Source organism: Pseudophryne corroboree, chromosome 5 (assembly GCF_028390025.1).
Source record: "Pseudophryne corroboree isolate aPseCor3 chromosome 5, aPseCor3.hap2, whole genome shotgun sequence".
NCBI lineage: Eukaryota > Metazoa > Chordata > Amphibia > Anura > Myobatrachidae > Pseudophryne > Pseudophryne corroboree.
In genome coordinates, this window is record NC_086448.1 from 552,349,585 (window position 1) to 552,373,641 (window position 24,057).

General features: G+C 47.5%; 1 protein-coding gene across 2 annotated transcripts in view; it reads left to right on the forward strand.

Moving 5' to 3' along the window:
* Positions 1-1,241: 1,241 nt before the first annotated feature.
* CDKAL1 (CDK5 regulatory subunit associated protein 1 like 1) overlaps positions 1,242-24,057 on the forward strand; it is a 1,663,077-nt gene continuing 1,640,261 nt past the window's right edge. The window contains exons 1-3 of one of the 2 annotated variants that reach the window (XM_063923244.1): positions 1,242-1,744; positions 6,175-6,215; positions 6,317-6,477. In XM_063923244.1, coding sequence (XP_063779314.1) covers positions 6,320-6,477 — 158 coding nt within the window. In that variant the 5' untranslated portion in view covers positions 1,242-1,744; positions 6,175-6,215; positions 6,317-6,319. The remainder of the gene's footprint in view (positions 1,745-6,174; positions 6,216-6,316; positions 6,478-24,057) is intronic. The other variant, XM_063923245.1, reaches the window with a different exon arrangement.

A 24,057-nucleotide genomic window follows, 5' to 3' on the forward strand; every position in this document is an offset into this window, starting at 1 on the left:
GCTGGAGCTGCAGCAGTGAATGTCACAAGACATTTACCACCGCTGCTGCCCTTGAAGTCTTCACTTTTTACCTCATAAAAAGCTTTTCTTAGGGCTGCCTGGAGCAGTCCCTCTATTCAGTGCCTGCTTACTGCAGCACCAACTTACAAACTGAGCTCCTGTGCTGGTAGGCGGGGTGATATAGGAGGCGGCGCTGTGCATTCTGGGAACAGTCAAAGCTTTGAGCCTGTTGGTGCCTTGGATCAAGATCCTACTCTACACCCCATTGTCCAGGCTTGTGGAGCCCAGTGTACCCCGCATCAGAAATAATGATTGTGGAACTTAGAAGACTCCACCTCCGTACTTTTTAATAATAATAATAATAATAATTATTATTATAATAATAATCATTTTATTCATATAGTGCTCTTTCTCCAATAGGACTCAAGGTGCTTGTTCACCAGAGGTGCTGGATATTTTTTTTTTTTTTGGGGGGGGGAGGGATGGATGGGGGGATGGTTTGCACTGAAGATTTTCCTAGGGTGCTGCGAAACCTTGCACCGTCCCTGCTTGGATGGAGGTAAAATGCACGGAGATGAAGTACCAGCCAACCAGCTCCTTACTTCTATTTTTTAGACACAGCCTGTGACATGGCAGTTAGATGCTGATTGGCTGGCACTTAGCGGTCTATCCATGAAGCAGTGAAAAGGACAAGAGAAGTTGCCCATGGCAACCATTCAGCTTTGAAGGAAGCCATTATCAAGTACAATCTATAAAATATAAGGGAGATGATGATTGGTTGCCGTGGGCAACTTCTCCATAGGTCTGTTTCTACACTGTTTTCACTGCTTCTTGAATAGTCCCCTAAATCTGTGTCCACTTTATCTCCATCCAAGGCTTAGTAAATAGACCAATGAGCCAGTAGTAGAAATGCCTCCTGTATGGGTAATGGACTAGTTCTGTGTTTCCAATGACTTCTCTAAGCTGTGTTTCAGAGTCAGTGAAATATTGAACTACATAAACTAATCTTCTGAACTAAATCTTTAGAATGATCAGATCATAATGAACTAGTCACTCCAAAGAACAGGATTCCCCATCACTACTATCTGGACAGATGCAACTGCCCACTGGCCAGCGGTCTCACTGTCAGCGCAGATGTATACACTACTACTAGGTCTCTAATTGGCTGCACTACCTGTCTGTCATACACAAAGTGACTCCTGATTAGCTGTCGGCGGCAGGGTGGGCATTGCTGTGATGCTTGTAAACATGCGGTGACGTAAGATGTGCGTGGAGCGAGAACAGGCAGCAGCAGCAGGATCCGTTATAGATAGCTTATATTATATATTGTGTATATACACACGCTCGGTGCCTTAGTACCGGAGGTGGGCATTTTGTGAAGACATTATGCTTTCATGTGCTCGTTTGTAACAGCGACTATGGAAATACAATTCAGAGGTCGCCCTGCTGGGATTTCTAGTTCTTTCGCAACTGGCGAGTCGCCGCACAAATAACAATGCAGTATTTATTATAGATGACCTAGCGGACCGGTTTTATATTCCGTTCACACAGTGACAGCGGCTGTGTCCTCTCACTGACAGAAGAGTAGCCTCCGCCTTTTTCACTAGTTTGTCCGCAGCAGTTCCCCGTACATCAGCGTGCGGCTGAGGGGCGGGCACACGTGGGGAGACTTGCTGCGCGGTGACTGCAGCTGGGACTGGCGGAAAGTTTGTTGTGTGCGGTGTCAGCGCCAGTCTGTGCCCAGGTGAGTGCGCGGTGCCCATCCTGTAGCTGTTCCCGCATTACCCCTCGCTGCTCCAGCGCCTGTCCCTGTGTTACTGTACTTCCATACTGTGTCCAGTCTCATTCTACCTGCAGAGACCCTTCTCTCTTCCATAAGTGTGACATTACAGCGGCTGGTGCATACGGTGCCAGCACAGGACGCCCATGTTGTGAGGCCATGACTGGCCCATGCATATCTGGCCACAGTCCGAGCCCTTGCTCTCGCTGTTTCCCTGCAACAATGTTTCACAGTCAACTATATAAGAATAACTTTGTAACACATCATTGTTTCATAAGGAAACCTCTAAGTTTAGAACCAGTAGGAGCGAATGTATAATTGCTATGCATGCTGAGATACCTAAGTAAGGGGTCTGTGTACTAAGCCTTGGAAAATATAAAGTACCAGCCAATTAGCTCTTAATTGTCATTTATCAAATGCGGCCGTTACATGGCAGTTAGGAGCTGATTGGCTAGTACTATATCTCCGTCTACTTTATTCAATTGTTCTGCGTGCCCAATCTCCCGTCTAAACTGACGGGAGATTATGGGACGCAATTAAGCCTGGGTACACACTTGACAATATGCACCCGATCTATTGACCGAACAGGCAAGGTCGGACGATATTTTGTTCACATTGTCCAGTGTGTATACAGGGCCAGTTCCAGGCACGTTCGATTGGTGCAACCGCACAGGGCACTATTTCTAATATGGTGGCGGCCGCCAGCCAATCAGAGCTCGTGGACTGGCAGCGGCGGCTCCTGATTAGGTGCCGGGCCACGAGCTATGATTGGCTCATGGTCCTGCGCCATATTTGACATGACCGGAGATGGGGGGGGAGAGCCGTGGACCAGACATCGTGGTGAGTGAGCCCAGGGTTATGAGGGCAGGATGGATTCCCTAACAACCTCAACCGCTACACTGGGAGCTGGCTATTCTGGCCCCCAGCAACAGCTCTGTTGACTGCTCCATATGTAATACAGCAGCTCGGGACGCTTGTCCCTGCTGCCGTAGCTCTCTGTCTGCATGTAGCTGAGGTGCCAGGAGTGAAGCTCCCAGACCTCAGCATTCAGCACACTGCGCACCCCCCATCCCCGCCTCACTGGGATCCGCTTAGCCCGGGTCTCCTGTGTGCGGCACAGACCTGGGCGCAGCAGTTTCCTGAGCATATAATGTGTATCTGGCAGCACTACTGTGGGTATATAATGTGTATCTGGCAGCACTGTGGGATCATTTATTTATCTGGCAGCACTGCTGGAGTCACATAATGTGCATCTGGCATGGCACTGCTGGAGTCACAATGTGCATCTGGCATGGCACTGCTGGGGGCATATAATGTGTAATTGGCATTGCACTGCTGGGGGCATATGTGTATTTGGCACTGCACTATTGGGGCCGTATGTGTATCTGGCACTACTGGGGCCCTATGTGCATCTGGTAATGCACTATTGAGGGTGCATGTGCATCTGGCACTGCACTATTGGGGGCGTAAGTGTATCTGGCACTCTAGTGGAACGTTTTGTGTATTTGACACTATACATATTCTATGTAAGGAACACTACTGTGGGCGTTATGTGTAAGGCTGCTAATTGTGTGTGTAGAGGCGGTGTGAAAATAAATATATATTTAGAGTTTGATAATATAAAGTCGTGAGGCCACGCCCACTTTCCCAGGAGCGCGCATGCCGAAGGCGGTGCTTAAAAATGTCTTGCTCAGGGTGCTGGTAGGTCTGGAGCCGGCCCTGTGTGTATACACTACATAGTTAACAATGTGCGTTTCCGCGGGTCATTAATAAAGTCCAATATCTTTAGTTCTAGTCTTGAAATCTAAAGATATTGGACAAGACTGCATGCACCTGGATGTGGTTGTATGCCGTCACTGATGATATCGGTGACGATAGTTCATTGTGTACGTCCGATATCTTTTGCCTTGATGATGTCGCATCTTATGTGCATCGTCAAGTGTGTTCCCAACCAAATTTTTTTTTTTCTGATTGTTCCCAGAGAAGTCGGGTTTAGCCGCTTTACTAGTGGGCGTTACGAAAAAATCCCGTTTGACTGTTCAAACGAATCGCTTTTTACACATTTCAGCTCATTACCCCTAAGGGTTGCAAGCACAAATGCTGGCGCTGGCAGCCGAGTGCGCCCGAACAGAGGGGTCTATTCATGAAGCAGTGAAAAGAGTGGAGAAGTGAGCCTGTGGATAAATTGCCCATAGCAACCAATCAGCTGCTCCGTACAACTGTATAGTATTCAAATTAGAAATGTTACGTCAATGTTGATTGGTTGCCATGGGCAACTTCTCCACTGGCTCAGTTCTTCACACAACAACAATTGAATTTCCCCCAATGGCTTTATAGATCATCATGTTTTGGATTAAATGAAGCAGCTGAAATTGGTGTATGTTAAGAATGTCATCGTGGCCAGGAGGTCGATATTTTGACCAGGTTGACATCTACAATATTGACATTGACACAGTGTCCATACCCAATTCTTCCAGATCTTAGGTTAGGGTTAACAGTCCATGGGAAACTGCATGGTTAGCATGCTGAATGTTGAAGTTTAACATGTCGATAAGTATCACACCCCTGAAATCAGGATATTAGTCTTTATTAGTATATTCATAAATGCAGTTAAAAGAGGGCCACAGTTGGTCTGTGTGTTCATCCTTTAGCTAAACTAACCAACCCTGATGGTGCCAAATGTCATGTAATCATGTAATCTGTACACTATAATGTACAAAGATGAGCTAGATTAGACATTAAGCTTACAAGTGAATGTTTAGATGATTTCAGTATGATATCCCGATGGATGGGATGCCGGTGGTCAGAACCCTGACAGCGGAATCCCGACCATCAGAATCCCGACAGCCGCTCCAAAAGTGCCCTAACCCTCCCCTGTCCCCTACCCTAACCCTCCCTTGTGGGTGCCTAAACCTAACCCTCCCTTCCCCACTGCCTAAACCTAACCCTCTCTGCTTGGAGCCTAACCCTAACCCCTTTACCTAACCATAACCTTCCCGTCCCTACATCCTAACCCTAACCCCCCTTCTAATGCCTAAACCTAAGTGTTGGAAGAACGATCAGGATTCTGGGCATCAGTATTTTGATGCCAGGATTCTGTGCATCAGTATTTTGATGCCAGGATTCTGAGCTCCGTCGGGATTTTGACGCCGGTTTTATGCCGTCGTTTGGGATTCTGGTGTCAGTATTTCGATCTCTGGCATCCCGTCTGGCGGCATTTTAACTACATCGCATTTAGATGCATGTGCATGATGTTTATTTACACATGAGGGGTCATTCAGACCTGATCGCTCGCTAGCGTTTTTTGCAGCGCTGCGATATGGTCAGAACTGTGCATGCATCGCAATGCGCAGGTGCGCCGCACGGGTACAAAGCGGATAGTTGCTGTACGATGGGTTTTACGAAGAATCCATTAGCACAGCCGATCGCATGGAGATCGACAGGAAGAAGGCGTTTATGGGTGGTAACTGATCGTTTTCAGGGAGTGGTTGGAAAAATGCAGGCGTGTCCAAGTGTTTGCAGGGCAGGTGTCTGATGTCAATTCCGGACCCGGACAGGCTGAAGTGATCGCAGTGGCTGAGTAAGTCCTGGGCAACTCAGAAACTGCACAAAGTTTTTTTTGTACCGCACGGCTGCACATGCGATCGCACACATGCGCAGCTAAAATACGGGCGGCGACTATCTGATCACAGGACTGCAAAAAACTGCTAGCAAGCCGTCAGGTGTGAATCACCCCATGGTTGTAAAACAATCATTTAAGCAAGTATGTAGGTGCTGTATGTTCATGCACGTTGTAGGTTTTCAGGAAATAGATTTATTTAGGAAATATGTGTTCATTATCCAAGCTGTCTCTGTGACCTTAGCATCTGTCATATTGCAAAAGCCCTAGAGCAGTGGTTGTCAACCTCAACCCTAAAGTGCCCACAATAGGTTATGGTTTGATCATTTCTGTCTGTGGAAGCAGGTGGGATAATTACTGACTCAGTTAAATAAATGAACGCACCTACTGTATGCATGATTAATAATATCCGCAAAATGACCAGGTGGGGGCACTTGAGATGTGGAGTGAGGTTCAGTTACTAGAGCTTATCGGCAGTAGACCTGTGGTATTTGTTTTAAAGGTTTAATTTAGAAATGCCGCAGCCGCCATTTTTCCCAGAGTTTTGCGCTTGTGCAGTTCAGAAATCACATGAATTTGGCCCCCGAAAACCTACGCATGCACAGTAGACTCTGGAAACTGCACTGTAATGAGAGATGGGGGCCCACATGGAGGCTGCATACCGTTCCCATCCTCTCTTAATCTGTATTCATAGTAGTCTCAGTGACACGTAACTAACCATGTAATACCATATACGTTAATAGTGTATTTAGTGATGTTCTTTTTGTCGTTACAGTTTAGAGATAGTTGAAGAACAGCTTCAGTACAATTCACGTGGTAAGTGCAGTTTATTCAGTGATAAGTTAAATCTAGCTTCTGATACTTTACTGTGTAAAATTTCAGTATTGCTGACCTCTGCTTATGTGTCACTGTTATAGAGCATGCCTGCTGCTTGTGAATCATTAATGGATGACATTGAAGACATTGTCTCAGCATCAGACCCAAAACCTCATGATCGTCAGTTTGCAAAACAAAATGTTGTTCCCAGAGTGCGGAAGAGAAATAAAAATCAAGTCCAAGAAGAACCACCAGCTGACAGGTTTGTGGTTGCAATTTTAATTCTTTAGCTCTTCTTGCTTGCTTGCTTATTGGTAGCATCAATAGAGGTAAAACAACAACAACAACTTTTTATACAAGTATACCCATGCAAAGGCTGCCAAAACTTTTCAAGAAGTGATCATAGGATATATGGTTGGCATCTTAAGGGTATTTGTTGATTATAAAAAAAGATTTCCGCATTAGAGAGAAAAGGAGCTCTCAAAATAACTCGAGAGAATATATAAATAACAAATTATCCCCAGCACTGTTTAAAGACATAATAAATGCCAAATATGGAACATCATTTAACTCATGTAATATGAACTATAGCTGTAACAATGCCTTAATTGCTTCTGTATCCTTGTTCTTAGAGAGCTCAGTTGAAAACTGTAGACCTTGTGTAGATGATCTGTTGTTGATGTTCATTGGGAGTTAATGTTGGTTAGGAAACTCTGTTGGATGGAATGCAGATTTCTTGATATTCACAATATTATATGGATGGTTACACAGCACAATTGCACAACATGTGATACAAACACTATAATAAGAATTTACTTACCGATAATTCTATTTCTCGTAGTCCGTAGTGGATGCTGGGGACTCCGTCAGGACCATGGGGGAATAGCGGCTCCGCAGGAGACAGGGCACAAAAATAAAGCTTTAGGATTAGGTGGTGTGTACTGGCTCCTCCCCCTATGACCCTCCTCCAAGCCTCAGGATACTGTGCCCGGACGAGCGTACACAATAAGGAAGGATATTGAATCCCGGGTAAGACTCATACCAGCCACACCAATCACACCGTATAACTTGTGATCTGAACCCAGTTAACAGTATGACAAACGTAGGAGCCTCTGAACAGACGGCTCACAACAATAACAACCCGAATTTGTTTTTAACAATAACTATGTACAAGTATTGCAGACAATCCGCACTTGGGATGGGCGCCCAGCATCCACTACGGACTACGAGAAATAGAATTATCGGTAAGTAAATTCTTATTTTCTCTAACGTCCTAAGTGGATGCTGGGGACTCCGTCAGGACCATGGGGATTATACCAAAGCTCCCAAACGGGCGGGAGAGTGCGGATGACTCTGCAGCACCGAATGAGAGAACTCAAGGTCCTCCTCAGCCAGGGTATCAAATTTGTAGAATTTTGCAAACGTGTTTGCCCCTGACCAAGTAGCAGCTCGGCAGAGTTGTAATGCCGAGACCCCCCGGGCAGCCGCCCAGGATGAGCCCACTTTCCTTGTGGAATGGGCCTTGACAGATTTAGGTTGTGGCAAGCCTGCCACAGAATGTGCAAGTTGAATTGTGCTACAAATCCAACGAGCAATCGTCTGCTTAGAAGCAGGAGCACCCATCTTGTTGGGTGCATACAATATAAACAGTGAGTCAGACTTTCTGACTCCCGCCGTTCTTGAAATATATATTTTCAATGCCCGGACCACGTCCAACAACTTGGAATCCTCCAAATCGTTAGTAGCCGCAGGCACCACAATAGTCTTGTTCAGGTGAAACGCTGACACCACCTTAGGCAGAAAATGAGGACGCGTCAGCAGTTCTGCCCTGTCCGTATGGAAAATCAGATATGGGCTCTTATATGGTAAAGCCGCCAATTCTGATACTCTCCTGGCTGAAGCCAGGGCCAGTAGCATGGTTACTTTCCATGTAAGATACTTCAACTCCACCGATTTGAGCGGCTCAAACCAATGGGATTTGAGAAAATCCAAGACTACATTAAGATCCCACGGTGCCACTGGGGGCACAACCGGGGGCTGTATATGTAGTACTCCTTTTACAAAAGTCTGGACTTCAGGAACTGAAGCCAATTCTTTCTGGAAGAAAATCGACAGGGCCGAAATTTGAACCTTAATGGACCCCAATTTGAGGCCCATAGACAATCCTGTTTGCAGGAAATGTAGGAATCGACCCAGTTGAAATTCCTCCGTGGGGGCCTTCCTGGCCTCACACCACGCAACATATTTTCTCCAAATGCGGTGATAATGTTGTGCAGTCACCTCCTTCCTGGCTTTTACCAGTGTAGGAATGACCTCTTCCGGAATGCCTTTTTCCCTTAGAATTCGGCGTTCAACCGCCATGCCGTCAAACGCAGCCGCGGTAAGTCTTGGAATAGACACGGTCCCTGCTGAAGCAGGTCCCGTCTTAGAGGTAGAGGCCACGGATCCTCCGTGAGCATCTCTTGAAGTTCCGGGTACCAAGTTCTTCTTGGCCAATCCGGAGCCACTAGTATCGTTCTTACTCCCTTTTGCCGTATAATTCTCAGTACTTTTGGTATGAGAGGCAGAGGAGGGAACACATACACTGACTGGAACACCCACGGTGTTACCAGAGCGTCCACAGCTATTGCCTGAGGGTCTCTTGACCTGGCGCAATACCTGTCCAGTTTTTTGTTGAGGCGGGACGCCATCATATCCACCATTGGTTTTTCCCAACGGTTCACAATCATGTGGAAGACTTCTGGATGAAGTCCCCACTCTCCCGGGTGTAGATCGTGTCTGCTGAGGAAGTCTGCTTCCCAGTTGTCCACTCCCGGAATGAATACTGCTGACAGTGCTATCACATGATCTTCCGCCCAGCGAAGAATCCTTGCAGCTTCTGCCATTGCTGTCCTGATTCTTGTGCCGCCCTGTCTGTTTACGTGGGCGACTGCCGTGATGTTGTCCGACTGGATCAACACCGGCTGACCCTGAAGCAGGGGTTTTGCCAGACTTAGAGCATTGTAAATCGCTCTTAGCTCCAGTATATTTATGTGAAGAGACATCTCCAGGCTTGACCATACTCCCTGGAAGTTTCTTCCCTGTGTGACCGCTCTCCAGCCTCTCAGACTGGCATCCGTGGTCACCAGGACCCAGTCCTGTATGCGGCCCTCTAACAGATGAGCACTCTGCAACCACCACAGAAGAGACACCCTTGTCCGTGGCGATAAGGTTATCCGCTGATGCATCTGCAGATGTGATCCGGACCATTTGTCCAGCAGATCCCACTGAAAAGTTCGTGCGTGGAATCTGCCGAATGGAATCGCTTCGTAAGAAGCCACCATCTTTCCCAGGACTCTTGTGCATTGATGCACAGACACTTTCCCTGGTTTTAGGAGGTTCCTGACAAGTTCGGATAACTCACTGGCTTTCTCCTCCGGAAGAAACACCTTTTTATGAACCGTGTCCAGAATCATTCCCAGGAACAGCAGACGTGTCGTCGGGGTCAACTGATATTTTGGAAAATTCAGAATCCACCCGTGTTGTTGCAGCACTAGTCGGGTTAGTGCTACTCCGTCCTCCAGCTGTTCTCTGGACCTTGCCCTTATCAGGAGATCGTCCAAGTAAGGGATAATTAATACGCCTCTTCTTCGCAGAAGAATCATCATTTCGGCCATTACCTTGGTAAAGACCCGAGGTGCCGTGGACAATCCAAACGGCAGCGTCTGAAACTGATAATGACAGTTTTGCACCACGAACCTGAGGTACCCTTGATGTGAAGGGCAAATTGGGACATGCAGGTAAGCATCCTTTATGTCCAGGGACACCATAAAGTCCCCTTCTTCCAGATTCGCTATCACTGCTCTGAGTGACTCCATCTTGAACTTGAATTTTTGTATGTACAGGTTCAAAGATTTCAGATTTAGAATAGGTCTTACCGAGCCGTCCGGCTTCGGTACCACAAATAGCGTGGAGTAATACCCCTTTCCCTGTTGTAGGAGGGGTACCTTGACTATCACCTGCTGAGAAAACAGCTTGTGAATGGCTTCCAATACCGTCGCCCTGTCTGAGGGAGACGTTGGCAAAGCGGACTTTAGGAACCTGCGAGGGGGAGACTTCTCGAATTCCAACCTGTAACCCTGAGATACTACCTGCAGGATCCAGGGGTCCACCTGTGAGCAAGCCCACTGTGCGCTGAAATTCTTGAGTCGACCCCCCACTGCTCCTGAGTCCGCTTGTAAGGCCCCAGCGTCATGCTGAGGGCTTTGCAGAACCCTGAGAGGGCTTCTGTTCCTGGGCAGGGGCTGCTTGCTGCCCTCTCTTACCCCTTCCTCTGCCCCGAGGCAGATATGACTGTCCTTTTGTCCGCTTGTTCTTATAGGACCGAAAGGACTGCGGCTGAAAAGACTGTGTCTTTTTTTGTTGGGAGGGGGTCTGAGGTAAAAAGGTGGATTTTCCGGCCGTTGCCGTGGCCACCAGATCCGATAGACCGACGCCAAATAATTCCTCCCCTTTATACGGCAATACTTCCATATGTCGTTTGGAATCCGCATCACCTGACCACTGTCGCGTCCATAAACTCCTTCTGGCAGATATGGACATCGCATTTACTCTCGATGCCAGAGTGCAGATATCTCTCTGAGCATCTCGCATATAAAGGAAAGCATCCTTTAATTGCTCTATAGTCAATAAAATACTGTCCCTATCCAGGGTATCAATATTTTCAGTCAGGGACTCCAACCAGACGACCCCAGCACTGCACATCCAGGCTGAGGCGATGGCTGGTCGCAGTATAACACCAGTATGTGTGTATATACTTTTTAGGGTAGTTTCCAGTCTCCTATCAGCTGGATCCCTGAGGGCGGCCGTATCAGGAGACTGTAACGCCACTTGTTTTGATAAGCGTGTGAGCGCCTTATCCACCCTAGGGGGTGTTTCCCAGCGCGCCCTAACCTCTGGCGGGAAAGGGTATAATGCTAATAACTTTTCTCTAACGTCCTAGTGGATGCTGGGGACTCCGTCAGGACCATGGGGAACAGCGGGCTCCGCAGGAGACAGGGCACATCCAAAAAGCTTTTTAGGTCACATGGTGTGTACTGGCTCCTCCCCCCATGACCCCCCTCCAAGCCTCAGTTAGGTTTTTGTGCCCGTCCGAGAATTGTGCAAACTGGATGGCTCTCTTAAGGAGCTGTTTAGTAAAGTTTTTTTTTAGGTTTCTAATCAGTGATTCCTGCTGGCGACAGGATCACTGCAACGAGGGACTTAGGGGAGAGACTTGCAACTCACCTGCTCCAGAGGGAGTCGGAACACAGGTCAGCCTGGGGTTCGTCCCGGAGCCGCGCCGCCGATCCCCCTTACAGACGCTGAAGAAAGACGGCGGAACGGAGGTCCGGAAACAGGCGGCAGAAGACTTCACAGTCTTCAGAGAGGTAGCGCACAGCACTGCAGCTGTGCGCCATTGTTGCTACACGGCTCACTGACACGGTCACGGAGGGTGCAGGGCGCTGCTGGGGGCGCCCTGGGCAGCAATATAAATACCTATTTGGCAAATAAATACATCTCATATAGCCATTAAGGCTATATGTATGTATTTAACCCAGGCCAGTTTTCCTAATAACCGGGAGAAAAGCCCGCCGTGAAAGGGGCGGAGCTTATTCTCCTCAGCACTCAGCGCCATTTTCCTGACCAGCTCCGCTGGTGAGGAAGGCTCCCACTCTCCCCTGCACTACAGAAACAGGGTTAAAGAGAAGGGGGGCATAAATTGGCGATATAATTATATATTCAGAGCCCATATATAGAAACAACACCTTCTAGGGTTGTTATATACATTATGGCGCTTTTGGTGTGTGCTGGCAAACTCTCCCTCTGTCTCCCCAAAGGGCTAGTGGGTCCTGTCCTCTATCAGAGCATTCCCTGTATGTGTGTGCTGTAGGTCGGTACGTGTGTGTCGACATGTATGAGGAAAATGTTGGTGAGGAGACGGAGAAAATTGCCTGTAATGGTGATGTCACTCTCTAGGGAGTCGACACCAGAATGGATGGCTTACTTATGGAATTACGTGATAATGTCAACACGCTGCAAGCCGGTTGACGACATGAGACAGCCGGCGGACAAATTAGTATCGGTCCAGGCGTCTCAGACACCGTCAGGGGCTTGTAAAAACGCCCATTTACCTCAGTCGGTCGACAGACACTGACACGGACACTGACCCCAGTGTCGACGGTGAAGAAACAAACGTATTTTTCCTTTAGGGCCACAAGTTACATGTTAAGGGCAATGAAGGAGGTGTTACGTATTTCTGATACCACAAGTACCACAAATAAGGGTATTTTGTAGGGTGGGAAAAAACTACTTGTAGTTTTGCCTAAATCAGATAAATTAAATGAAGTGTGTGATGATACGTGGGGTTCCTCCGACAGAAAGTTATGGGCGGTATACCCTTTTTCCCGCCAGTAGTAAGGGCGAGTTGGAAAACACACCTTAGGGTGGACAAGGCGCTCACACGCTTATAAAAAACATGGCGTTACCGTTTCCAGATACGGCCGCCCTCAAGGAGCCAGCTGATAGGAAGCTGAAAAATATCATAACAGTATATACACACATACTGGTGTTATACTACGACCAGCAATCGCCTCAGCCTGGATGTGCAGCGCTGAGGGGGCTTGGTCAGATTTCCTGACTGAAAATTTTGATACCCTTGACAGGGACAGGATTTTATTGTCTATAGAGCATTTTAAGGATGCATTTCTATATATGTGTGATGCGCAGAGGCATATTTGCATTCTGGCATCAAGAGTAAATGTGATGTACATATCTGCCAGACGAAGACACGACAGTGGTCAGGTGAGGCAGATTCCAGACGGCATATGGAAGTATTGCCGTATAAAGGGGCGGTCCATTGGACCTGGTGGCCATGGCAACAGCAGAAAAATCCACCTTTTGTTACCCCGAGTCACATATTGGCAGAAAAGGACACAGTCTTTTCAGTCTCAGTCCTTTCGTCCCCATACGGGCAGGCGGGCGAAGGCCAGTCATATCTGCCCAGGGGGAGAGGAAAGGGAAGAAGACTGCAGCAAGCAGCTCATTCCCAGGAACAGAAGCTCCTCACGGCTTCTGCCAAGTCCGCAGCATAACGCTGGGGCCGTACAAGCGGACTCAGGTGCGGTAGGGGGTCATCTCAAGAGTTTCAGCAACACTCGCAAGGGAACTCCGGGATCCTACATGTAATATCCCAGGTGTACATTGGAAATTCGAGACGTCTCCCCCTCACACAATTCACAGGCTGTATTCCCAGCAGGTGATAATCAAAGTACCCCTCCTACTACAAGAAAAGGGGTATTATTCCACACTATATTGTGGTACTGAAGCCAGAAGGCTAGGTGAGACTTATTCTAAAAAAAAAAAAAAATTTTTGAACACTTACAAAGGTTCAAATCAAGATGGAGTCACTCAGAGCAGTGATAGCGAACCAGGAAGAAGGGGACGATATGATGTCACTGGATATCAGGGACGTTTACCTACAGGTCCAAATTTGCCCTTCTCACCAAGGGTACTTCAGGTTCCTGGTACAGAACTGTCACTATCAGTTCAGACGCTGCCGTTTGGATTGTCCACGGCGCCCCGGGTCTTTACCAAGGTAATGGCCGGAATGAGGATTTTTCTTAAAAGAAACATGGACGCTTTCCTGATAAGGGCAAGGTCCAGAGAACAGTTGGAGGTCGGAGTAGCACTATCTTAAGTAGTTCTACGACAGCACGAGTGGATTCTAAATATTCCAATATCGCAGTTTTTTCCGACGACACGTCTACTGTTCCTAGGGAAGATTCTGGACACAGTCCAGAAAAACGTGTTTCTCCCAGTGGAGAAAACCAGGGAGTTATCCGAGCTAATCGGGATCCTCCTAAAACCAGGAAAAGTGTCAGTGCATCATTGCACAAGAGTCCTGGTAAAAATGGTGGCTTATTACGAAGCAATTCCATTCGGCAGATTTCCCGCAAGAACTCTTCAGTGGGATCTGCTGGACAAATGGTCCGGATCGCATCCTCAGATGCATCAGCGGATAACCCTATATCCAAGGAAAAGGGTGTCTCTCCTGTGGTGATTACAGAGTGCTCATCTTCTAGAGGGCCGCAGATTCGGCATTCAGGATTGGATGCCGGTGACCACGGAGGCCAGCCTGAGAGGCTGGGGAACAGTCACACAGGGAAAAAATTTCCAGGGAAGTGTGATTAAGTCTGGAGAATTCTCTCCGCATAAATAAGCTTAGAGCAAATTTATAATGCTCTAAACTTAGCTAGACCTCTGCTTCAAGGTCAGCCGGTATTGATCCAGTGGGATAACATCACGGCAGTCGCCCACGTAAACAGAAGGGCGGCACAAGAAGCAGGAGGGCAGTGAAAACTGCAAGGATTTTTCGCTAGGCGGAAAATCATGTGATAGCACTGTCAGCAGTGTTCTTTCCGGGAGTGGACGACTGGGAAGCAGACTTCCTCAGCAGGCATGACCTCCACCCGGGAGAGTGGAAACTTCATAGGGAAGTTTTTCAACATGATTGTGGACCGTTGGCAAAGACCAAAGGTGGACATGATGGCGTCCCGCCCGAACAAAAAACGGGACAGGTATTCCGCCAGGTCATGAGACCTTCAGGCGATAGCTGTGGATGTTCTGGTAACACCGTGGGTGTACCAGTCTGTGTATGTGTTCCCTCCTCTGTTTCTCATAACCAGGGTATTGAGAATTATAAGACATAGAGGAGTATGAACTATACTAGTGGCTCCGGATTGGCCAAGAGGGACTTGGTACCCGGAACTTCAAGAAATGCTCACAGAGGACTAAGGGCCTGGGGAGCTAAGAAGGGACTTGATTCAGCAAGTACCATGTCTATTCCAAGACTTACCGCGGCTGCGTTTGACGGCATGGCGGTTGAATGCCGGATCCTGAGGGGAAAAGGCATTCCATAAGAGGTCATACCTACCTTGGTCACAGCCAGGAAGGAGGTGACCGCACAACGTCATCACCACATGTGGTGAAAATATGTTGCGTTGGTGAGGCCAGGAAGGCTCCACGACGGAAATTCAACTAGGTCGATTTCTACACTTCCTGAAAACAGGAGTGTTTTGGACCTCAAATTGGGGTTCATTAACATTTAAATTTCGGCCCTGTAGATTTTCTTACAGAAAGAATTGACTTCAGTTCCTGAAGTCCAGATTGTAAAGGATGTATTACATATACAGTTTTTTTGTGCCCCTAGGGGCACCGTGAGATCTCCACATAGTGTTGGGATTTCTTAAAATCATATTGGTTTGAACCGCTCAAATCTGCGGATTTGAAATATCTCACATGGAAAGTGACCATGCTGTTGACAAATATCTCACATGGGAAGTGACCATGTTGTTAGCCCTGGCCTCGGCCAGGCGATTGTCAGAATGGGCGGCTTTGTTTTACAAAAGCCCATATTAAAATTTTCCATTTGAACAGGACAGAACTGGGACTCGTCTCCAGTTTCTTCATAAAGGGGTGTCAGCGTTTTCACCTGAAACAACCTCTTGTGGTGCCTGCGGCTACTAGGGACTAGGAGGTCTCCAAGTTACTAGACGTGGTCAGGGCCCTAAAAATATATATATATATATATATATATATATATATATATATATATATATATATATATATATATATATATATATATATAGTTAGGACGGCTGGAGTCAGAAAGTCTGACTTGCTGTTTATACTGTATACACCCAACAAGCTGGGTGCTCATGCTTCTAAGCAGTCTATTGCACGCTGGATTTGTAGTACAATTCAGCTTGCACATTCTGTGGCAGGCCTGCCACAGACGAAATATGTAGATGCCCATTCCACAAGGAAGGTGGGCTCATCCTGGGCGGCTGCCCGAGGAGTCTCGGCATTACAACTTTGCCGAGCAGCTACGTGGTCAGGGGAGAACACGTTTGTAAAATTTTACAAATTTTGATACTCTGGCTAAGGAGGACCTGGAGTTCTCTCATTCGGTGCTGCAGAGTCATCCGCACTCTCCCGCCCGTTTGGGAGCTTTGGTATAATCCCCATGGTCCTGACGGAGTCCCCAGCATCCACTAGGACGTTAGAGAAAATAAGAATTTACTTACCGATAATTCTATTTCTCGTAGTCCGTAGTGGATGCTGGGCGCCCATCCCAAGTGCGGATTGTCTGCAATGCTTGTACATAGTTATTGTTACAAAAATCGGGTTATTACTATTGTTGTGAGCCATCTTTTCGGAGGCTACTTCGTTTTGTTATCATACTGTTAACTGGGTTCAGATCACAAGTTGTACGGTGTGATTGGTGTGGCTGGTATGAGTCTTACCCGGGATTCAAGATCCTTCCTTATTGTGTACGCTCGTCCGGGCACAGTACCTAACTGAGGCTTGGAGGGGGGTCATGGGGGGAGGAGCCAGTACACACCATGTGACCTAAAAAGCTTTTTGGATGTGCCCTGTCTCCTGCGGAGCCCGCTGTTCCCCATGGTCCTGACGGAGTCCCCAGCATCCACTACGGACTACGAGAAATAGAATTATCGGTAAGTAAATTCTTATTTTTTGAAATTAGCACTTTTCTATCTGGGTTAACCCACGCTTCATCACATACATCATTTAATTCCTCTGATTCAGGAAAAACTACAGGTAGTTTTTTCACCCCCCACATAATACCCCTTTTTGTGGTACTTGCAGTATCAGAGATATGCAAAGCCTCCTTCATTGCCGTGATCATATAACGTGTGGCCCTACTTGAAAATACGTTTGTTTCATCACCGTCGACACTAGATTCAGTGTCTGTGTCTGGGTCTGTGTCGACCGACTGAGGTAAAGGGCGCTTTACAGCCCCTGACGGTGTCTGAGACGCCTGGGCAGGTACTAACTGGTTTGCCGGCCGTCTCATGTCGTCAACTGATTTTTGTAATGTGCTGACATTATCACGTAATTCCATAAACAAAGCCATCCATTCCGGTGTCGACTCCCTGGGGGGTGACATCACCATTATCGGCAATTGCTCTGCCTCCACACCAACATCGTCCTCATACATGTCGACACACACGTACCGACACAGCAGACACACAGGGAATGCTCTTATCGAAGACAGGACCTCACTAGCCCTTTGGGGAGACAGAGGGAGAGTTTGCCAGCACACACCCAAGCGCTATAATATATATGGGAACAACCTTATATAAGTGTTGTTCCTTATAGCAGCTTAAATATATCAAAATATCGCCAAAAAATGCCCCCCCTCTCTGTTTTACCCTGTTTCTGTAGTGCAGTGCAGGGGAGAGTCCTGGGAGCCTTCCTCACAGCGGAGCTGAGCAGGAAAATGGCGCTGTGTGCTGAGGAGAATAAGCCCCGCCCCCTATTTCGGCGGGCTTTTCTCCCGGAGTTTTAGATATCTGGCATGGGTTAAATACATACATATAGCCTCAATGGCTATATGTGATGTATTCTTTTGCCATAAAGGTATTAAATATTGCTGCCCAGGGCGCCCCCAGCAGCGCCCTGCACCCTCCGTGACCGCTTGGTGTGAAGTGTGTGACAACAATGGCGCACAGCTGCAGTGCTGTGCGCTACCTTCATGAAGACTGAAGAGCCTTCTGCCGCCTGTTTCCGGACCTTCAATCTTCAGCATCTGTAAGGGGGGTCGGCGGCGCGGCTCCGGGACGAACCCCAGGGTGAGACCTGTGTTCCGACTCCCTCTGGAGCTAATGGTGTCCAGTAGCCTAAGAATCCAATCCATCCTGCACGCAAGTGAGTTGAAATTCTCTCCCCTAAGTCCCTCGATGCAGTGAGCCTGTTGCCAGCAGGACTCGCTGAAAATAAAAAACCTAAAAACTTTTTCTAAGCAGCTCTTTAGGAGAGCCACCTAGATTGCACCCTGCTCGGACGGGCACAAAAACCTAACTGAGGCTTGGAGGAGGGTCATAGGGGGAGGAGCCAGTACACACCACCTAATCCTAAAGCTTTATTTTTGTGCCCTGTCTCCTGCGGAGCCGCTATTCCCCCATGGTCCTGACGGAGTCCCCAGCATCCACTTAGGACGTTAGAGAAATGAGGTTTATAATTGTGGGAAGAGAGAGAAAGAAAACCTTTTTCTGGCGCACTCTTTAGAAAGACGTGTAGTTATAGCGGTTAAAACATAACTGTTATTTAGACTCTTGTTTACAAATGCAGATCCCCCCCCAAAAAAAATGTACATCTATTTGATGTACGTGTGGAGACAATATCAAAAATATATATATATATCAGAATTTTTTTTTTCTTCTCACTAATGTCATGGTTATGATAAAGCTTCGTATTAGGTAAATCAATTTTTAATGTATTGAGGTATAATACACAAATGTAGCATTTTAAAATACAATACACAAATGTACTATTTATGCCATTTTCCTGTGAAGCAAGTGAGCAAGCCCGTTATGCGGGCGAAATGCGTTTTCCCATTGGCTTCACGGCAGGAGGACTTCTCAGCGCATCCCTCGGTCCTCTCCACGATGGGGGCTTCCCATTTTGGATTGCCCACCACACTGTGGATCCTAGGTGGTCGGCTGTTGCTTGGTACCTGCAACGGCAGCCATATTGGTATTTGATTCTTTTCTTCATTCCCTAACATTTGTTTTCAATGCATTATTAGCACACAAAACAGTGACACTAGTGGCTCTGATTTAGTGCATACAGATAGTCACTATCTTAAATTAGCATTTGCCTCTCAAAAACCTAGCTAAATACTTAGTTTATGTGAAATTACCTATATGTGTTTGACTCTTAAAGTGACAGCACCCAAAATACAGGAGTGTATGAGTGCTGCATTTAACGCAAACAGCTATACACTGCAGCATGCCATATGCAAATTGTCTTTATTTCTTTTGAATAAACTCCTTTCTCTTTATCATGAATATCTATTCAAAATTCCACTATCCACTTTTCTCTGACGTCCTAAGTGGATGCTGGGACTCCGTAAGGACCACGGGGAATAGCGGCTCCGCAGGAGACTGGACACAACTGGGACAGTAATATATCTCAAGCCTACACTTACTGTATGCGAGAGGAGACACACAGAGAGGAGGACACCAGCACACCTCTGGATGTACAGCCCCATTGAGGCTGATCGTTAACTATAACACAGTAAACACTAATAATGTTGTACCAGTGTTCCAGCGTGGCTTTGAAGAAAACTCTCTGGAGCTCAGAGATGTGCATCCTCTCCTGAGGGCACTTTTTTCTAAACTGCCTGTGGAAGGGGGCATAGAGGGAAGGAGCCAGCACACCCAGTGAAGAAATTTAAAGTGCACCGGCTCCTTTGGACCCAGTCTATACCCCATCGAACTAGATTGGGTGGTAGCTAAAGATAAACGAGACGGGGTGTTAGGCAGTAAAGTTCCTGTCAGTTGAAAAACTGCCCCAGGAGTGGAGGTACTGTTACTGTATTACCAGTGAGAGTCCTAAGGATATAAAAATAAGATTTTACTCACCGGTAAATCTATTTCTCGTAGTCCGTAGTGGATGCTGGGACTCCGTAAGGACCATGGGGAATAGCGGCTCCGCAGGAGACTGGGCACAACTAAAGAAAGCTTTAGGACTACCTGGTGTGCACTGGCTCCTCCCACTATGACCCTCCTCCAGACCTCTGTTAGAATCTTGTGCCCGGCTGAGCTGGATGCACACTAGGGGCTCTCCTGAGCTCCTAGAAAAGAAAGTATACTTTTAGGTTTTTTATTTTCAGTGAGATCTGCTGGCAACAGACTCACTGCTACGAGGGACTAAGGGGAGAAGAAGCGAACCTACCTGCTTGCAGCTAGCTTGGGCTTCTTAGGCTACTGGACACCATTAGCTCCAGAGGGATCGAACACAGGCCCAGCCTCGGTCGTCCGGTCCCGGAGCCGCGCCGCCGTCCTCCTTACAGAGCCAGAAGCAAGAAGATGGTCCTGGAAATCGGCGGCAGAAGACTTCGGTCTTCAACAAGGTAGCGCACAGCACTGCAGCTGTGCGCCATTGCTCCTCATGCACACCTCACACTCCGGTCACTGATGGGTGCAGGGCGCTGGGGGGGGGGAGGGCACCCTGAGCAGCAATATTAAACACCTTGCTGGCATAAAACTCACATAATATAGTCTTAGAGGCTATATATGTGAAAAATACCCCTGCCAGATAACCATAAAAAAGCGGGAGAAGTCCGCCGAAAAAGGGGCGGAGCTATCTCCCTCAGCACACTGGCGCCTTTTTTCCCTCACAGCTCCGCTGGAAGGATCGCTCCCAGGCTCTCCCCTGCAGTTTCAAGACTACAAAGGGTAAAAAAGAGAGGGGGGGGGGGGCACTAAATTTAGGCGCAGTAGTATACATATAAGCAGCTATAAGGGAAAATCACTCAGTTATAGTGTTAATCCCTGTGTTCTATAGCGCTCTGGTGTGTGCTGGCATACTCTCTCTCTGTCTCCCCAAAGGGCTTTGTGGGGTCCTGTCCTCAGAGCATTCCCTGTGTGTGTGCGGTGTGTCGGTACGGCTGTGTCGACATGTTTGATGAGGAGGCTTATGTGGAGGCGGAGCAGATGCCGATAAATGTGATGTCACCCCCTGCAGGGCCGACACCTGAGTGGATGGACTTGTGGAAGGAATTACGTGAAAGTGTCAAATCCTTACATAAAAGGTTTGACGACATAGCAGATGTGGGACAGCCGGCTTCTCAGCTCGTGCCTGCCCAACTGTCTCAAAAGCCATCAGGGGCTCTAAAACGCCCGCTACCTCAGATGGCAGACACAGATGTCGACACGGATACTGAATCCAGTGTCGACGACGATGAGACTAATGTAACTTCCAATAGGACCACACGTTACATGATTGAGGCAATGAAAAATGTGTTGCACATTTCTGATGTTACCCCAGGTACCACAAAAAAGGGTATTATGTTTGGGGAGAAAAAACTACCAGTGGTTTTTCCCCCATCTGATGAATTAAATGAGGTGTGTGAAGAAGCGTGGGCTTCCCCCGATAAGAAACTGGTAATTTCTAAAAAGTTACTAATGGCGTACCCTTTCCCGCCAGAGGATAGGTCACGTTGGGAAACATCCCCTAGGGTGGATAAAGCGCTCACACGCCTGTCAAAGAAGGTGGCACTACCGTCTCCGGATACGGCCGCCCTGAAGGAGCCTGCTGATAGGAAGCAGGAGGCTATCCTGAAATCTGTATATACACACTCAGGTATTATTTTAAGACCGGCTATTGCTTCAGCATGGATGTGCAGTGCTGCAGCTGCGTGGTCAGATTCCCTGTCGGAAAATATTGATACCCTTGACAGGGACACTATATTGCTAACCATAGAGCATATTAAAGACGCAGTCTTATACATGAGAGATGCACAGAGGGATATTTGCCGGCTGGCATCTAAAATAAGTGCTATGTCCATTTCTGCCAGGAGAGGGTTATGGACTCGGCAGTGGACAGGGGATGCAGATTCTAAAAGGCATATGGAAGTTTTGCCTTATAAAGGTGAGGAGTTGTTTGGGGATGGTCTCTCGGACCTCGTTTCCACAGCGACAGCTGGGAAGTCAGCTTTTCTCTAACGTCCTAAGTGGATGCTGGGGACTCCGTAAGGACCATGGGGATTAGCGGCTCCGCAGGAGACTGGGCACAACTATAAAGAAAGCTTTTAGACTACTGGTGTGCACTGGCTCCTCCCACTAAGACCCTCCTCCAGACCTCAGTTAGATTCTTGTGCCCGGCCGAGCTGGATGCACACTAGGGGCTCTCCTGAGCACCTAGAAAGAAAGTATATTTAGGTTTTTTATTTTCAGTGAGATTTGCTGGCAACAGACTCACTGTAGCGAGGGACTAAGGGGAGAAGAAGCGAACCTACCTAACAGTTGGTAGTTTGGGCTTCATAGGCTACTGGACACCATTAGCTCCAGAGGGATCGACCGCAGGACCCGACCTTGGTGTTCGTTCCCGGAGCCGCGCCGCCGTCCCCCTTACAGAGCCAGAAGCACGAAGAAGGTCCGGAAAATCGGCGGCAGAAGACTTCAGTCTTCACCAAGGTAGCGCACAGCACTGCAGCTGTGCGCCATTGCTCCTCATGTACACCTCATACTTCGGTCACTGATGGGTGCAGGGCGCTGGGGGGGGGGCGCCCTGAGGGCAATAAATAACACCTTGGCTGGCAAAATATACATCATATATAGTCCCAGAGGCTATATAGATGTAAAATCACCCCTGCCAGTATCACAGAAAAAGCGTGAGAAAGTCTGCCGAAAAGGGGGCGGGGCTTCTCCCTCAGCACACTGGCGCCATTTTTCCCTCACAGTTCCGCTGGAAGGAAGCTCCCTGGCTCTCCCCTGCAGTCTGAGAATACTACAGAAGGGTAAAAAAGAGAGGGGGGGGCACTAAATTTAGGCGCAGTATAGATATATATATATATATATTGACAATGCTAAATTCCTTTGTCATATAAACAACCCTTATGAAGCTAAGAACACTGTACGCTGTTTACTTAAGAAATACCGTAATGATACGCTATTTGCGTAACGATCGCTCAGCCGTAGGCGAGACGCTCAAGCGTCACGTTCGCTCACGGCCCAGTGATCACAGGACACGTTATTGGTTATGTCTAGGGGAAAGATTCGCTGTAACGCAGCATACGCTAGTGACCACGAGGAGGTCACCAGCGGTGCAGACGCTCACAACACTATACCTTTATGTTAAACCTTATACCGATGAAATACACTGAATACCTTAATGTGAGTACAGGGTGTAAGTGCAACCTTGTGGAACCTGACTATCTACAAAGCTGCATGAGCGTCACCGACGCTCAAATGAACACTTATCACTATAGGAAATACACAGATACTGGTTTAGGTTTCCAAGGCCTATTAACTGTATTATGTCTAATATACTTGTAAAAGGGGATAACAGTACATATGATACACTACAATATAACAGAGACTTCCTAACCGCAGAACTAAACAATAAATACAAAAAGACAATACTACACTGACCTAAATGCAATACGATACAATACTATAATACTATAAGGTATTTAAGAGAAAAAGAGGAGAGAGGGAGCTAGAGAGAGAGAGAGAGAGAGAGAGAGAGAGAGAGAGAGAGAGAGATTGGCTCGCAGAAAGACAATGATTATGGAGAGAACTTACGCACAAAGGGTATGATCGCCAGCGCCTCGATATCCAGCTCCCGATTATCAGCAGATAACCGTTGATGAGAGAGTGAGAGCTGGATGTGGTCGGCCTGCCTATTTATGCTCCACACACAATGCAATCTCCTGGTCCTACAATCCCATTGTCCATTGGCCGAAGGAATTCGGCCCTGCATCATAACAAAAGGTCATAGGGTGATTCATACAGGTGGGCTGTGACGATTTCCAACAGCTCAGGTGGGTGGGAAACTGGGTTTCCCGCCGCATACCTGAGTATGTGCAAATCATAGAAATGGACATAAACTTCTTATGTCCATAACTATTCGCACGAGCGATTAATACGCTCCAAACCAACACCGGAATATTGCTAATCAAATACTCTTCCGATGGGTACCAAACACTGCTGTATGATTCCTGTTAAACCCTTCGTACGATGCAAAGAGGGATTCCTCAGCTCTGGGACATTATACTTTAACCAAACTTACAGAAACTATCAAAGGGATCATGATCTATAAACTACATTAATTGTGAACATTTGTAACTAATGAGTCGCACGCTACGATCACATAAACTCTACCGTAAATGCGCATACTGCGCGTGCGAGTGCACGCTATTGCGGGTATGCGCTTCCACGGGAGAGCGTACGCATGCGCAGCACGGACCAGTGTGCGGTGCAAATATGGCAACGTGCATTGAGACATTTTT